The sequence below is a fragment of the Stegostoma tigrinum genome, chromosome 3 (assembly GCF_030684315.1).
Source record: "Stegostoma tigrinum isolate sSteTig4 chromosome 3, sSteTig4.hap1, whole genome shotgun sequence".
In the NCBI taxonomy this organism is placed as follows: domain Eukaryota; kingdom Metazoa; phylum Chordata; class Chondrichthyes; order Orectolobiformes; family Stegostomatidae; genus Stegostoma; species Stegostoma tigrinum.
In genome coordinates, this window is record NC_081356.1 from 57,674,943 (window position 1) to 57,693,042 (window position 18,100).

Consider the following 18,100-nt stretch of genomic DNA (forward strand, 5'->3'; position numbering starts at 1 on the left):
ACGTGGCCTGGTGGCTAAGCAATAGCAAGAGAATAAGATTGTATGTCTCTGAACAGCATAGCTTCACATGTACTGTGCATTTACATATCCAGTGTTGCCCTGTACTGGCATACTAACATTTATCTGGGTACATAACTGCCTTTTTTTAAAAACCATAGATATCAGCGATGCCAGTCTTTTAACAGATATTTACTGCAGGGTGTGTTGTTGTGGGAATAGTGCACAGTACAATGGAGATAGAATCATGTGAGAGAGACACTAAAGGAGCAAAATACATAGCTAATACACTAAGATATGGCAAGAGAATTTGCTTGGCCTCTTGGCAAGAAACAGTAAAACAAAACCTCAATCCAGTTGACTCTAAGGCAAACCATATAAGACTGAGCCAATATATAAATATTTGAAGAATTAACAATGTTAGCATTAGTCATGTAGGAAGTGAGAATGAAGAATTATTAATGGAAAATCTATTGAACGCATCTGTCATTTCTTAATTTCTGGCATGTTGTTTGAATGCTCTGTAACGATGGCAGATGCAAAATTAAAGATAAATCTGAAATTGAATACAAAGGAGAAACACAGTATCTCTTGACTGGTGATTGTGATTTTCCTGAGCAAATTGTTAGAACCACACATTGACAAAAGGCCCTTCTATTGTCTTTTTTAATAAAAGTAGCTAGCAATATACTTGGTTTATAAATTTAGTATAATTGGTTTTATATTTCCAAAGCTCATTTTATTCAGACTGGTCTAATTAGATTGAATCATGATAAATCTTAATAAACTATAGACCAGTTAGTTTAACATCTATCATAGGGAAAATATCACAAGCTGTCATTAAGTAAGTTTAACAAGGTACCTGGATAAGATTACAGTAATCAGGCAGAACCAACATGGTTTTGTAAAAGGGAAATCAAATTTGACCAATATACTTGAGTTCTTTGAGGGGCTCATTTGTACTGTGGGCTAAGGAAAACAATGGACACTGTTCCTAAATTTCAAGGAGGCATTTGATAAAGTGCCACAAAAGGTCATTGTAGAAAACAAAAGGTTACAACGTAGGGGGTAGCATGTTGTCCATTGATAGAATTGTTGGCAGGCTAAGAGAAAATATGCATAAATGGATTGCCTCCTTGTAGGTAAGATGTAATGACTGCCAGGACCTCAACTATTTACAAATAATGAAGGGACACAGATATGGTCACAAAAATGGTAAAGGCCAAGAAGTAAGTTGCGAAAAGGAAATCAGGAGACAACAGAGATATAGACAGGTTAAGTAAGTAGGCAACAAACTGACCAACAAATCAGAGTGTAGGAAAATATTAAATTGTTCATTTTGCTAAGAATAAACAAAAAAAATAAAAAACCCCTAACTTGTACAGCTCTGAAATGCAGAAGGATTTGGATGCCCTCAAACCTGGATTAGAAGAGGTTCGTGCATAGGTGTAGCAAGTAATTAGTTAAACTATGGGGCTGCATGGTAGCTCAGCAGTTAGCACTGCTGCCTCATAGCACCAGGGGCCTGTGTTCAATTCCAGCCTCAGGCAACTGTTTTTGTAGAGTTTGCACATTCTCCCTGAGTCTGCACTGGTTGCCTCCAGGTGCTCTTATTTCCTCCCAGTCCAAAGATGTGCAGGTTAGGAGGATTGGCTATGCAATATTGCCCATAATGTTCAGGTATGTTTGGGTTAGACATGGGAAATGGGTCTGGGTGGTATGTTCTTCAGAGGGGCAGTATGGTCTTGTTGGGCTGACTGGCCTGTTTCCACACTATAGAGATTCTGTGATAACAATGTTATATTTATTGCATGGAAAATTGAATAAAAGATGTTATGCCTCAGCTATGAGGTGCACTGACGAGACCACGTTTGAAGTGCTAAGCCCAATACTGGTCATCTTTATTTTAGCAATCACTCAAGTATGTCAGAATGCTTTCAAAGAAGAAGACAGCTACTAGGCTATTAACTGGAATGGGACAGTTACCTTCTAAGGATAGTTTAGTCAGGCTGGGTTGATACTAATTGCAGTTTAGACAAATAAAAAAACTCACTTGAAAGATGCATTCTTGAGGGGTTTGACAGGGTGGATAAAGAGAGAATGTTTCCTGTAGGAGAATCTAGAATGGGAGGTCACCACTTAAGGCACTGAGGTGAAATTTTTTCTTGGTGTCAAACATCTTTGGAACGCTTCCTTCTAAAAAGGATGGTGAGAGCATAGATTTTGGATTTTTTAAGGCAGAGTTAAAACAGGTTATCAGGGGTCGGTGGAAAAGAAGAGAAAATTTCAAATCATTCAACCATAATCTTATTAAAACAGCAGTACAGACTTGAAGGGCTGAGTGACATACTCCTGCAACTAACATGCACCTGTGACCATCTTAGTCTTTTTAGCACCTTTCTCCGACAGGTATGTTTGCATCACTCACTGGCATAGCTCTTTAAATGTCACGAACAGGTGCAGAAAATAATCAAGGCAGCTAATGGAATACTGGCCTTAACATCTAGAGGACTGGAGTACAAGGATGCAGAAGTTACACTGCAGTTATAAATATCTGGTTAGAGCTGACATGGAGTACCGGGAACAGATATGGCACTCCACCTTAGGAATGATATATTGACCTTGCAATGAATTCACAAGAATGATGCCTGAGCTACAGGGATTAGAAGAGAGATTATACAAATTAGGCCCATTTTCCCTAGAATTTAGCAGGTTAAGGGGTGATGTGATCAAAGATTTAAAAAGTACTAACAGGAAACGTCAAAATAGATAGAGAACCTACCTCCACCGGTTGGAGATTCTAGAACTAGGGGGTATAGTCTAAAAATTAGAGCCAGACCATACAGGAGAAATATTAGGCACTACTTCAAGTGGTAGATGTTTGAAACTCTTCTACAAATGGCAGTGGATGCTGGGTCACTTGTTAAATTTAACTGCAAGATGGATAATTTTGTCAAACAAAAAAGTAATAAGGGAAATGAGCCAAAGGCAGGTAGGTAGAGAGAGTTAGATCACAGATCAGCCATGATCTCATCGAAAGAACAGGCTTTAAGGGCTGAATGGCCTACTCCAATTCACTATTTCATAGATACAGGAAAGTGCAAGATAGGGGTAATGACCTAATAAAATTGTAAACGTATATTGGATGTAGTGATGAAAATATGAAAGCAATAATGGGTGGAAGGGAAGATCTATTGCTTCTATACAGTCATTAAAGATAAGCTCTACAAAAACAGGGTTTCTGGATTTTTCTGGGCTTCATCATACTAGCAAGGGCTACTCTAATTAAAACAAATGGTGTTTAGAGTATAGAATTCAGTTTTGGATACATTCTTAGCTTTGATATCTTGTGACTGAGATAACTGACCTGTAATGCATGATTAGCCTAGATGAGACACGGTGGCACAGCAGTTAGCACTGCTGCTTCACAGCGCCAGGGACCCGGGTTTGATTCCAGCCTCTGGCATCTGTGCAAACTCCGCGCAGACATTCTCCCCGTGTTTGCGTGGGTTTCCTCTGGTTTTCTCCCATAGTCCAAAGATGTGCAGGTTAGGTGGTTTGGTCATGCTTAATTCAGGAAGGTGTAGATTAGGGGGATGGGTCTGGGTGGGATGCTGTGAGGTTCGCTGTGGATTTGTAGGGCTGAAGGGCCTGTTTCCACACTGTAGGGATTCTATGACCAATTCACTAAACACACTCAAGATGAAGGGACTTAGTTGAAGTTTATGACAAAAAAACACAGCTACTGGAATTCTCCCAGCATTTCATGAATAAAAAGAAACAAATATTGAATTAGAAACAGACCCACACAATACCAGAACCAAAAGGTTTTCTCTAATAAAGACAGAGGAGTTAAGATGACAGATGATTGACACATTGCACTGCAATGCACTACCAGAGCAGCGTGATTGAATGAGACAGGATGGGCAAGTCAAAATTCTGGAGTATAGAATCGTCAGACAGAAAGAGGGAGGGTATGGCATTAATAAAGAGTTAGTTAGTGGAATAAAGAAGCAATATAACCCTAGATGATTATGTGGGTAGAATTTAGGAATGAAAGGGGACAGTCACACTTTCAAATGTATTCCAGGCCCCCAGACTATCAGCAGGCAATTCAGCAGATATGCAGACAACTTACTGAGGTATGCGAAAACAATTAGGGTAATTAGAAGATTTCAACATCCCACATTAGTTGGGATAATCGATAACAAAAGGTCAAAGGGGACAGATTTCTTGACATGGATATAAAAAGCTTTCCTCATTACATGTTGGTCTGATGAGGAATAATGCAGTGCTGGACCTCATTCTGGAGAATGCAGCTGGAAGTGGTAGTAGGTGAGCACTTTATCGATAACAACCACAACATTGCACATTTTAGATTTGTAATGGAGAAAGATGATCTGTGGAAAAAGCAGCTTTTATAGATTGGGGAAGGCAGATGATTTTATTTTAATCAGACTGATCCGACTACTGGAAACAGCTCCTCAAAAAGGCAAATCTTTTCTCAACCTCTTATGCTCCAGTGAGAACAATCCCAGATTATCCGGCCTCTCCTTATAACTTGAGCATTTCATTCCTGGTAAATCTCTTCCGAACCCTCTCTAGCTTAATAATATCCTTCCCGAAACAAGGCATCCAGAACGGGCTTCAGATCGGTATGACAGGTCGGCACAGAGGGCCGAAGGGCCTGTACTGTGCTGTAACGTTCTATGTTCTAACTGGACACCGTACTCCAGAAGAGCCCTCACTAGCATCTTGTGCAACCTCAACATAATGTCCTAATTTCTAAAAAAGGTTGAAGCAATGAAGGCAATACTAAACACCTTAAAATGACCCCACATGATGCAAACCCCCAAAGAATAATGCACCTGAACGCCTAGTTCTCTGATGTACAGCACTACCCAAGGCCCTACTTTTAATTGTACAAGTCCTGTCCTCATTTGTTTCACCAAAATGCAACAGCTCATCTATCCAAATTGAACCCATCTGCCAATCTTCAGCCCATCAACCCAATTGATCGAGATCTCTTTGTAATTTTCAATAACTTTCTTCACAGTTCACTATACCATCAATTTTGTTGTTATCTGCAAGCTTACTAACCATGCCTTTCATTTTCTCATCTAAATCATTTTATAAGTGACAAAGAAAAGAAGTGACCCCACTATCAATCCCCATGGAACACCACTGGTCACAGGCCTCTCAGTCCCAAAACAAAAAAACTCTCCACCATCACACAATCTCCTGCCATTAAGTCAATTTTGTATCGAATTAGCAAGTTCACCCATACTCCAGGTAATCAGACTTTACTAAAAAGTCTGAGACCTTTTCAAAGGCTCCACTTAAGTTCAATTAAACAATGTCTTACATCTATCCGGATCCATTAATCTTCTTGGTTACTTCCTATATGCCAGTAAACAAAGGAGGAAGTCCCTGGGGACCCTGACCCAAATTGTTAACTCCTCTCTTGCCACAACAGAAGTGGCAAAGCACTGGAGAACAGGTTAGTGCAATTCCACTTTCAAGAAAGGTGGTGAAGATAAACCAGGGAATTATGGGCCAGTGAGTCTCTCAGTGGAAGTAAACTAATTGAAAAAAATTTGGAGAGTATTAATCTTCAACTTGAAAGGCAAAGTTTGATTGGGGAAAGCATAGCTTTTAGAGGAAGGACATGCCTAACAAAGGAGGTGATGACAGTGTGCAGATGATGTTGGAATCCATATCAATTACACTAAGGCTTTTGCTGGGACCTACACATTATATAGAAGGTAAAAACTCATGGGATCCAAGATAACTTGGCAGGATGGATCCAAAGCGGGCAGAAGGCTGTTTGTGTGACTGGAAGCCAGAGTCCAACAGCACACCAGAGATCATTCCTGGTTTCCTTATTTGTCACAATATATGCAACCACTATAAATTACAAGGTCATGTGGCACAGGGATTATGAGATAAGGAAAAGAGGTGGTAATTCAGTTTGTGGTTGTTAGCAGTAATGAAAGTCTTAGGTTTCAAAAGGAAATAAGTGTATTGATCAAATAGAATGTAACCCTGATAAGTAGTATGTAATACAAGTAACAAGACAAGGGGAGCACTCAAGAGAATGGTAGGGCAGTCAAGTTCAGAGAAAGAGACATCTTAGGGTATTTGTTCACAAATTTGTTAAGGTGTCAGGGTAGGCTAATAGTTAAAAAGGTGTGTCCTGTATACTGCCTTATCAGTTGAAACATGAGTTTTAAGAGCAGAGCGGTTATGTTATGTTTGGAGCTGTAAAGAACTTTGGTTAGGTTACAGCTGGAGTAGTGTGCAGGATGGTCACCACACTAGACGACAGTGTGATTGTATCAGAGGAGATTCACCAGGATGCTGCCTTGGATGGAATACTTCAGCTACAAAGAGGCGGGATAAACTCAGGAGATAACCAGGTTTAGAGCTGAATGAACACAGCAGGCCAAGCAGCAGACGAGCTTTCCTGCTCGGCCTGTTATCTCAGATTCTCCAGTTCCTACTATTTCTGGATAAAGCAGGTTGTTTTCTTTTAAGCAGAGAAAGTTGAGTATCCTAATTGAGATGCAAAGGTTTGAGGGGCATGGGCAGGGTAGGTAAAAAGCATTTGTTCTCCTTAGTTTAAGGGGGAAATGACAAGGGGAATTTTAAGATATGTGGAAAGCCAAAAAAAAGGTCAAGAATAGATTTGAGGAGACAAATTTTTGACAGGATGATGGGGATCTACAATACATTGCCTGGAGGGGGTAGTTAGTACAGGCACAAAAATCTATAAGAAGTTCCAGCACAAGCACCTGAAATTTCATTACATTCAAAAGTTTTGGACCTAGTGTAGTAAAGTGTAAACTGGGAACAAAAACAGTTGTTGCTGGAAAAGCTCAGCTGGTCTGACAGTATCAGAGAAGAAAAAAAAATCAAAGTTAGTGTTTTGGGTCTGGTGCCCCTTCTCAAACTGAGATTTTTCTAGTTATCATCAGGTATGTGCAAAAGATAGGGTAAGAGGAGGAGGTAAGGAGTAAAACAATAGGTGGGATTAGAGTTCAAACAAACAGGAGAGAAGAACAGTTGGGCAAAAAGAGCTGATAATGATCTGGAAAGGAGAATGAATAGCTTTAAATTGCTAATAATGGCTAGTGCATAATGGCAAACTAAGAGATAACAAGGCCTGATGTGTGGGGGGCAGGATATTGAGTTCAATAAATTTAGGGGCTGCACTCTCCATTGAGGCCAGAGGGCTGCAGGGTCTTCAAGCTGGAAGACTGCAGTAAGCCTGAGTCAGATGTTGGCCAGGGAACAGGGTGGTGTCTTAAACTGGCAGGCAAGGGGAAGCTCGGTCATTTTTGCTGGCAGCATCTAGATGTTCTGCAAAGCGATCACCAAGTCTATGCTTAGTTTTCCCCAATGTAGATTATTGTTTTGGCAGATGAATTTGATAGGCTGAAGTGGTGTTCTATAAAATTTGTTGCCAATGCAATTCTACAGCTAGAGGCAACTAAGTGTTTGCAAAAGTCATACTGGAAAGCCAAAAAAGTTAGGGTACAGGCAAGCTGTTGAATATTACAAATCTGAACAGCTGAAATACTGAACATCAGCTAGATGTCATGTTGGACCACAAGTCAGGACTATTCCAAAGACGTGCACGTCATAAATGAGCAGCAACATAAATTAGGAACAGACATAAATGCAGGCCTTGCCACTGATGCCCTCACATCACATTTATGGATTTTAACTATCAATTGCAAAAGGAAACACTTACACCACCCAAGATAACAAAGTGTGAAGCTGGATGAGCACAGCAGGCCAAGCAGCATCTCAGGAGCACAAAAGCTGACGTTTCGGGCCTAGACCCTTCTAGCCCAAAATGTCAGCTTTTGTGCTCCTGAGATGCTGCTTGGCCTGCTGTGTTCATCCAGCTTCACATTTTATTATCTTGGAATTCTCCAGCATCTGCAGTTCCCATTATCTCTCACTTATACCACCCATGTTGTCCAGATCACCATGATCATACTAGCACCACATCAGCAGCTCATTGCCAGAGCATTATATAGTGAGAGCACTTGCTAAATAATGCATTTAAAACAAAACAAGTGAGGAACAGTATGGCCCTCATACAGCAGTACATAAACACGGAAATATCAGGATAAGAAAGCCACTTTTAAAAATACATATGGAATTGTCAGTTAAATTGGAAGCATATTCAGCAGATAATTTGATAAATACTTGAAGGGAAGAACATACAAGGACTTGCAGGGGGAAAATAAAAAAAGTGGTGGTTAAGTGAAGGTAGAGCTTTCCAACCAACAGCAAAGAACCGACAAAACACCACAAATTGAATGGCATTCTGTTGTGCAGTATATACTCAAATGCAGTCTCTACAGAGATTGAAATGCCCAAGGGTTAGAGTTTGATTTCTCCCCCTTCAAGAGATCTGAAATTAACAGGTAGTGGAAACTGTCCTTATTTTTAGTACTCAGACGTCACCAGTTCCGAGATGTCCATTTTTACTACTTTGGAGACTTATTTTATGAGATGCGAGAAAACCTAGAGACATCCTCCAAATCAACGTTTCCATTGTTTTTAAATCTAAAAAGCAATTCATTCACAACAACTGGTGTATTTTGGATTAATCCAATGTTCCAATTGTATTTACTGTTCCATAAGAAAGACTAGCATATTTTAAATTCATGGTAGCTACTCAAAACATGTAGATTTAGAAGATTTCATTATAACAAAAAGGACATAAAAGCAACATTGTGTGCATTGCTCAGCAATTACAGTTAAAACCACTAAAGGATAGTTAGTTCAACCTTTTCTCATTATAAAGACAATTTGGCATCAAGTACTTCATAAGACAGCTTTTTAAAAAATTGTAAAATGAATTACATTATACTAGTCAAAAGCTAACATTTACATTCTTGGGGGGGGGGGGGGGGGGAGAGAGAAAGAAATGATATTCCTATCTGTTAAGCGAATCAAACTGGTCTTCTTCCAACTGAGAGCTTACTAGTTTGATCAGAGCCCAACAGCAATATCAGAACTGCTCCTGATAAGGATTCAATTCTTGCAGGGAAAGAACAGAACAGCCTCATGCTCAGAGGCGGCCTGCTTATTGAACCTTCTTGATGACAGCATCTTGAAATACATTAACTTATAATAAAAGGCAATTCAATATTTATACTAGAGGGTAGCTGGCCGCTGTGGCAATTCCACAGTTGTTATGTCTGTCTCTGGCCATCAATATATATCCTTTGTCACCCCACTGGTCACTCCAGCTACAAAAAACAGGAAAAAAAAAAGGAAAATTAATAAGTATTCAGACAAGAAAGAGGCCCCAGCAAGCACTCAAAGACTGAACTTTTAACTTTAATTTTCCTAGTTAAAAGGACATTAGTGTTAACTTGCCTTATTTCTTTAATTTCTACTTATTCTACAAAGGCCTGTAATGCTTAACATTTTAAACTTTCTACCCAAGTGTTTTGTATCAAGCCACCTTTGTACTCAAGATGACAGTGTGGCAACATTAGACATTTCCCACTATACTCCTGTACTTGACTACAGGTGACAAAATCTAAAGTTAAACTTTACACTTGCTCATTAAGGGTACCTGTTTTTAACGATCCAATATTTTTTTCCATCTACATCATCTTTTTCATAGCCATATCCAACTATTAGTACACCATGATCGAGATCTGTTGAGCTGCAGTCAGCTTCATAATAGATACCTATCAATAAAAAAAAAAATTGAAAAGTTTCAAACCGGCATTGACAAAATATTCCATCATAAGACTACCAGACCTGCTGAGTTTCTCCTGCAATTTCTGTTCTTGTTTCACCAGTACTTTGCCTGCAATGGAGTATTGCAACAACAGGAGAAACTGTATGAACTCAGGTTTTCTTCTTGGGAGCAGAAAAAGATGAGGGCATGAAAGAGATGTACAAATGTAAATAGAAGGAAATGACTCCTTATTCAAAAAAGAAAAATTTTTAAAAAGGAACATAACTTTAAAAGTGAAAGGCAGGAAAATGGAGGGGATTCATGGTGATAAAGTACAGAATGCACTGTTTGGCAGGGGACTTGAGGCAGGAAACCTCAGCCTTTTTGAAAAAATAATTGGTAGTGTGCCTGAAATGTCATAACACGACATGGACAGCTATAGATCTAGTGCAGGGAGGGACTAGTACAATCAGTACTATTTTTTGTTACTGCACTCCAGTGGGCCAAATGGCCTGTTCTGCACCATGATTTTATGAAAGATCAATGAATCAGCACGCATTCAGCTTTAGCTTTCTGTCAGTGTTTATTGTCATTTTCCATTTTGCTTCAAGCATTGTGCAGAAGTTAATTCTGCTTCCCACATTTGCCGAAGAAACAAATATGTCTGAAAAAGCAATTGTAGGCACTATAAATGGGCCTCAACAGTATATACAAAAACAAGGTGCTAGTATTCTGCATCCTAAAAGCAATCCCAGTATGAAGTTCGGCTACGATATGACTGACCATTCATTAGCTCCTCAGAATAGCCAGTTGGATTGTCAACCAAGAATGCTGCAGTACAGGTGATAATATTTATTTTCAGACTTAGTTAAATTAGGGAAGAAAGAAAAAAATTCAGCTCAGCTTTGCCTTAGGACAAAATAGAATAATTTTTCTCTCACTTAAATGGTTTGTTAGTGGGTGTGACAATAGTTAAAAAAGGTATCATTTTCACATCAAGTCCCCCTCACCCAACCTACCAAAAAAAAAAATCCAAGATAGAAGTTAACCTGAGTTAATAAACTTTCAACTTTGAATTTGATTTATTTTCATCCCAAATAGTCATCTATTGACAGTCACATCTGAATGACCAAGCAGGTGTCTAGGCACCTGGTATATGAGCATTTGAGCATAAAAGCACATCACCAACCAAAATTTGCAGTACATAAAGGCAGATAGACTACATGCAGATACCTCATCCCATTGATGCATCTAGCCAAGGCCAAACCTTTCCATTTGGGAAGAAACCAGGAGTTGGGTCAGAATAATCTAAAATACCACTCCAGAAACAGCAATACAAATAGAATAAGCAGTAATGGAGGTACAAATTAATCAAACTATATTACAGTTGTCACCTAGTTGGTAACAACATACTGGAGTGAGAGCATCTTAACACTTCAAATCGTGGCATTCCATAAAAGGTCATGACTTGAAACATCAATTGTGTCTCTCCACAAATACACCAGACCTGCTACGTGTTCTATGTTTATTCATACTTCCAGTTGGAAATCTTATAGTAGGTAAACTAAATCTTGGACAAACTGTTAGTGACTGTGTGCCAGCAGTCACAACAATTGACTCTTACCGGATTCATAGAACTGAAATGATTCATTGCTTGCATCAATGGCTACTGAAACCGGTCCAACAGTAGCAACAGCTTTCATCAAGATTCTCTCTTTACCACTGGGAATATCTACAAACCCAGTATCATTAGCAGCATTGTACATGGGATCATAGTGACAAGGATTATCATCCTGAAATAGAAAAGCAAGATACACAGATCAGGAAAAAAAAAAGTTAGTGCTTCAAAATTAGAACTGTTTACAGCCAAAAGGAGGAGGAACAAAATACTGTGGGGAGTCATTGCACCCATTAGGAAAACCCTTTTGGAAAAGTTCAGGTGGAAGAATTGTTACTGTGGGCATTGGAATAAGTATGCAACATAATCTGAATTGTTTAAGATACAGGGCTGGTGTCAGCCACATGCAGCTAGGAGACAGTGAGGGTATCACACTGGGCTTCAACAATCCTATAAATGAAACTTCAGTCAAACAAGTGTCATGTCCTGAGGAGACATTGTTGCAACTCCACTAGTGCCAAAACAAAAAAGGAACAGGACACATAATAAATGCTTGAGAAAACAAAATTGAATCCACAAATAGGAACTGCCCAAAAAGTATTTTAGTTATAATTGTTCTTCATTGGTTCAAAGTTCTAATTATCCCAGGTCATGCTTATAGACAGCTAAACAGTTATTGCACAGATTCACATCGGTTTACCAGCACACAAGTATAAATGGTCCTCAGATAATAGAAGTAAGGCATGATACATAAGCAATAGAAAATTAGGTTCTATGAGATCCACAACAGTAACCTGGTAGAATAAACAACATGAACTAGACAAATAGCAAGACAGGCAAAAACTGCTTCAAGTGAGTAAACTGGCTAAGTCTATATTCTGCAGTGTAATCTAAAAGAGAAAGAAGCAAAACTAACAAATCTTGGTCAGGAAGCAGATGATAAGAGATTCAATTCTTCATAACATTCTGTGCTACCATACAACTGCCCTGTTAAGAAGCTGTAGTAGACAAAGAGCCAGTAAATGGTTTCCAAGTAAGTTGCCAGCACTAATAGAAATAGAAAAACATTTTCCCATGTTCTGTTAATCACTCAGACAAAAGCAGAAATCTCAACTCTACAATCAACCTAATGAACCTCCTCTGCACCCTTGCAGTACCAGCACATCCCTTCAAAAGGGGACTAAAACTACACACAGTACTCCACATGTAGCATCACTAGTCTTACACAGTTTCAACAAACTCCCTACTTGTAAACTCAATCCCTCTAGTATTAAACAGCAAAATTCCATTTGCTTTAAATTACTTGTACCTGCTGCAATTCATGCACAAGGACACATAGGTCCCCCTGCACAGCAGCATGCTGCAACATTTTTTTTAAACAAGCAATAGTTCAAATTATAGTAGTTTTTACTGCTATTTCTACCAAATTGGATGACTTCACACTTATCAGCATTTACTCCGTTTGCCTGATCTTTGCACAGTCATTTAACTTATCTATATCCCTCTGCAAACTTCACTCTGCCATTTATCGTAGTGTCATCTACAAATTTTGGCACTACACCTAGTCCAATTCCAGAACATCTCCAAATTGTAAACAATTACAGTCCCAACATTTCAGAAGCATTTGTCACTGCTAACATGACAAGACTTAAAAGCATTTTGCAGGAATTAATATGGCAACAGCTTTAGTTTAAAAAGAAAATCTCATTGGTGCTGGTGCTTATTTTTGTGCTATATTGCAAGATGCAACTGATTGTTTTTGAAAAGATGCATGTGCTAGATCATTTATCTTGTAACGGAGCATATGACACACAAATTACAAATAACTGCAGCCTTTTAAATAGTACACTTGCAATTCAGTTTCAAAATTTATAACAATAACCTCAAGTGTACCATTTCCCACAATGCTGTGGGTCTGGAGTCACATCTAGGCTGGATCAAGATAGGACAGTAGATTTCCTTCTTTAGAAATCCAGATTTTGTGTTGTGGTTGGATTCAAACCCATGTCTCCAGAACATTAGCCTGGACTTCTGGATTACTAATGCAAAGCTAATACCACAACACCTCCATCTCCCTGAAAAAGTTTCTTCCAATCTTGCTTGTCTAGGTATAACCAGAGAACCACGTACGACGGTTTCCTCTTCTTGTACCAGTCCTACCACCTCTACAATCCGAGAATCTTGACCTCCATCCTTTATGGATCTGCTGTCCCTCAGCAGCATCATAAAAATTAACACCAGGAGTAGGGAATTTGGCCTCTTGAACCTGCTCCCCTTGATAGGATCATTTATCATGTTGTGTTTTGAATTTCACATTCCCATCTGCTCCCAATAACCTCCAATTCCATTGTCTAAAACAAAAAACCTCTCCCTTAATTGTATCAGAGATAAATGGGAACTGCAGATGCTGGAAAATCCAAGATAACAGAAGTGTGGAGCTGGATGAACACAGCAGGCCAAGCAGCATCTGAGGAGCACAAAAGCTGACGTTGTGGGCTTAGACCCAAAGCTTTTCTGATGAAGGGTCTAGGCCTGCAACGTCAGCTTTTCTGTTCCTAAGATGCTGCTTGGCCTGCTGTGTTCATCCAGGTCCACACTTTGTTACTTCTCCCTTAATATTCAATTACCTCATCTTCAATGCCTTTTGAGGCAGTACTCCAAAAGTTACACAAACCTCAAAATTATCTTCTCCGCTCTTTAATCTTGGATAGCTTTTCCTTAAAAGGCAACCTGCTCAGTCCGAAAGTATAATATCTTTCACATCCTTGCAGGGCGTTGTCTGTTCTTCACCACCACTCCTCCACTTGTCAGTCTGCTTACTTGCCATTCAACACTGAGCAGATGACTGCCTCCAATTAAACCAACTCCACCTCTATCTCTGAAGTTTTAATTCAAGTTGTCTGTTCACAAACCTATCACATTGGGGATTCCAAAAAAGTGTTTCCAATTCTCATAATTACACAAGTTGTCCATTGTCATTAAGTCACCTGACTTTCAGATGCAGACAAAGATGGATGAAATTTGCAAGTCATTTCTTGTGTCTGGATTATGCTGCTCCAATGGACAGCTAATCTATATTCCACTCTTGTAAAGGCAAGGTCATCCAAAATTCTGCTGCCCATGTCTAAACTCAGAATACCCTGTGCTTGTTAACTTACATTAGCAGTTCTGCAGCAAGTTAAATACTGACGTAAAAGTGCTTATGCTTATTTTCAAAACATCCTGCAGGGCAGAAGCCCAACTCCTTCCTGTTATGGCAAACTGATCCAGCACCACTATTAATCAGAAATATTTGTGCTCTAATTTTGGCCTTCCACAATTTGCCTCAGCCCCAAATTATGGAAGATCCTCCCTGAACCAATCTTTCTGCTTCAATACTTTTCTTTTAAAAAAAACCTACACATTTGCCAAAGCTTCTGAATAGCTGATACAATATCTCCAAGTGTAACTCATTGTGATAAGCCTTTTGTAATAATCCATTTAAGCACCTTGGGATATTTTGTGAAGCATGTTAAATAAAGCACTGAGCAACAGGAGTGGAAGAAAATGAAGATGTATGGCTACATTAGAACAGTAAACACTGAAAACCCGGAAATACTTTGGGGTGAATGGCAAGCTTTTAAAGTTACCGTTCCAAGGTAAGGATAGGATTCCTCAGAGTCAATTCCACCATTATCCTGTACATATTGGAATGCCTGGTCCATCAGTCCACCATCACATCCTTCATTTCCCTCAGGTTTAGAGCAATCTACAAGATTCTGCTCACTGAGTGAGACAAGCTTGCCAGTCTTTCTGAAGTGCTGACCTTCAAGGGCTCCAGTGGTGCTGAATGCCCAGCATGAGCCACAATGACGCTGCAAAAATAGAAGACGCATTATTACGTTGCTTTTAATTTGTGAAACTGATTGTATTTTTGTACTATTCATAAATATGTACCTGGTCCTTAACCGGAGTGACATATCCATGTTCACGCCAATCTAGTTTCCTAGGTGCCTCCAAAAAGTTGGGTTCCAAAAACAGAGAACCTTGAGCTTTCTTCACAGTTTGTTTTGACTTATACCCATTCATAAGTTGCCTGAATTCTTCATTTGTCTACAAAGCAGAAAACATGTGCTTACAGAAAGAAACTTCATACTGAAATGAAACAGTATTATCATTAAAGGAAAGCATACATGCTTCACATTCTTAAGGTGGGTTGACTTAATTATCTTTGAAAGCACACATCACAAAAGGAACACTACAATGGATTCAAATGAAATGACACCCAACACTGCACCATTCCCAGTTCAAAGGTACAAAGTTAAAAATAGCTTTATTATATAGTAACCAGATTTATTTTCACATGTATAATTAGGGATTAGAACACTGAACATTTCTAATAAGATGTCTAACTACCCACCATGTCTCCAAAGTGATTCATTCCCATTTTGAATGTATGTTTTCCAAGTGAGTGTTCCAAGTTGTGAAGTTCAATTTTTCGAAGGTTCTTTTCCCATACCATTCGTCTCCAACCTTCTTCTCTCTGAAAGGTAATAACATAGCCTCAAGCTTGACACCAAGCAAACAGATATTAGAGCAGATGAACAGAAGTTTAGTCAAAGCTACAGAAGTATAATAAGTTTACAACATAGACAATTGAAAGCACAGCCAATTACAAAATTATTAAAATCAATGTTCTCTAAAGGCCAAAATTGGAAATGACAGATAAAGGGTTGAGAAGTTCAGGGAGATTACATGAGATACAGCGCAGTGCAGCAAGAATGATTCAAAACAAGGCCAAGAATTGAAAGTGGCATTGCACGACCAGAACACTCTGGCCAAACAGAGGATCAATCTCCTTACCCAATACTCACTGTGCAGCTAGCTACCAGACAATGGTAATGGTGCAATATAAGTATAAGCATTTGGTGTCCTTTTGCCAAATATGTAGGAATTAATGCTACATATTTTAAAGATGTCAACACGAGGTCCAAGATCATTTGGGGACACCACAGTAAAAATTCTAGAACTCAAATCACCAAGTGATTCAATGGTTCCAACAGGTAGCAGAGAATGGAACAAGGCAAGAATAATCCAGCCCAGCTGGGCAACAGTGGGACAATAGTGTTGTCAGCCTTACCAAATGATACAAAGGAATACAGATGCATAGTTGTGTCAGTCACACAGGCTATGATTCCTGATTAATACAGATGGGAGCTCAGCCAATAAGTTAGACAAGATCTATCAAAACTACAATACCTGCTCATAACTCTTGTGATGCCAACTCTTCCACTGCTTCCAGAGTTCATTCAACTCAGGGTCTAAGCTTGGGGCTGCAAACACTCCCATCAAGCATAAAGGAAATACATAGAAGATCTTCATCCTACAGACGATCAGGAACAAAAGTTCACATCCCCCATAACATTTAGAGTTACATTATCAGGTCAGAACTTTCTATTATTCTCTCCCCAGCCTCCATGGGCTGGAGGGAGTGTATTTAAAACATTAGAATTTAGGAGCAGTCCATCATATGGTATATAAACATATAAAGAGCTACATATATTGAAAAAATTTTCTAAAAAGCTAACGGATCGATATGAATGCAAGGTTTACTCGCCCAGCTAGTAATAAAGGAAAATGGCACATTCCAGTCAACGAAGTCAATCGGTTAAATTTTCGCTATACCAAGAATTTTTTTTTTGCAGGGCTTCTCACTCCCTGGTTATACATCTAAGCATTTGTTTGGAGTCAGGGGTCCACGTCATATGGGAGCTGCGCCTGTGATACCGATGAGGCAGCATTTCGTAAGGATTTCTGGAAAACCGCCTAAAACCCAATCGATCGATCCACTAGTAACCAAGCCAAGGCGTATTTTCATACCGACTGAACTAGTGTTTCTGCGGAATAGGCTGTAAAACCCAATTACATTCGCTCGGATAAGAAAAGGTCAAAACATTTCAGCAAAATATGCTTGAATTTTTTTTTAAAAAAGCAGCTAAATCGATCATAACCCTGACCTCAGTATTCCAGCTTTTCAAAGCAACTGACTTAAAAACATCCCAGTCAACAACTAACTCACATCGTTACAGCACATTTTCCATTAAAACAAAAAGCAAACTGGCACTTACTCACCTTCTTCAGTGAATCACTTGAAAAAAACAATAGTTACAAAAAACAGTTTGCAGGATAAAACAAAGCAGACGGCTCCCAGGCGAAGCTCTAAACCACTCGCGAGCGCCACCTCCATTTATAAAGCACTGCAATTCCAGGCCGATACATTCTCAGCGCTGATTGGCGAGGCTATGCAAGCACGTGACACCACACCCAGTCACGAGACTATTCATCATGAGCTCTTCATTCACATGACGAGGTTGTTCATATGCGATGTGTTAATGAATGTTATCGACGGTGTGCAAACGGGACGAGTGTTGTAAAGCACATCTACTAAACTGTAGTCGATAACTACATAGTCTTAATCTGTGAACTTTTATTGTGGGTTTTCAACCCCCTACCTTCCGTGAGGTTGGATTTTGACTATATCTACAATGCAGTGTAGTTCTGAGCAGAATGGTCAAAGGTGTGAGTGAAGTAGTAAATATTGCAGAGAAATTTAAAACGAGATGACAGTCAGGTTTTCCCTGCCCTTGCTTCACCAAGTAGGAGCTCTAACGCTTCCATGTTAAAACAGGGAATTGGAAGCTTAAGGAAAGATTTTCCGACTCCGCCATGAGCAGACTACATGTTGGCGCCGCAGCTTCTTTCTAAGTAAACCAATAGTAAATGCTGCGGAG

General features: G+C 39.3%; 1 protein-coding gene across 1 annotated transcript; it reads right to left on the reverse strand.

Annotated features, from left to right (window-relative positions):
• Window positions 1–8,917: 8,917 nt before the first annotated feature.
• Window positions 8,918–17,557, reverse strand: ctsla (cathepsin La). Its single transcript, XM_048527786.2, has 8 exons — window positions 17,442–17,557; window positions 16,569–16,692; window positions 15,730–15,852; window positions 15,267–15,422; window positions 14,960–15,184; window positions 11,337–11,505; window positions 9,602–9,719; window positions 8,918–9,269 (listed from the first exon to the last, which is right to left on the reverse strand). The coding sequence occupies exons 2-8, from the start codon at window positions 16,689–16,691 to the stop codon at window positions 9,170–9,172; spliced, it is 1,014 nt and encodes a 337-aa protein (XP_048383743.1). The 5' UTR covers window position 16,692; window positions 17,442–17,557; the 3' UTR covers window positions 8,918–9,169.
• Between the last annotated feature and the right edge of the window lie 543 nt (window positions 17,558–18,100).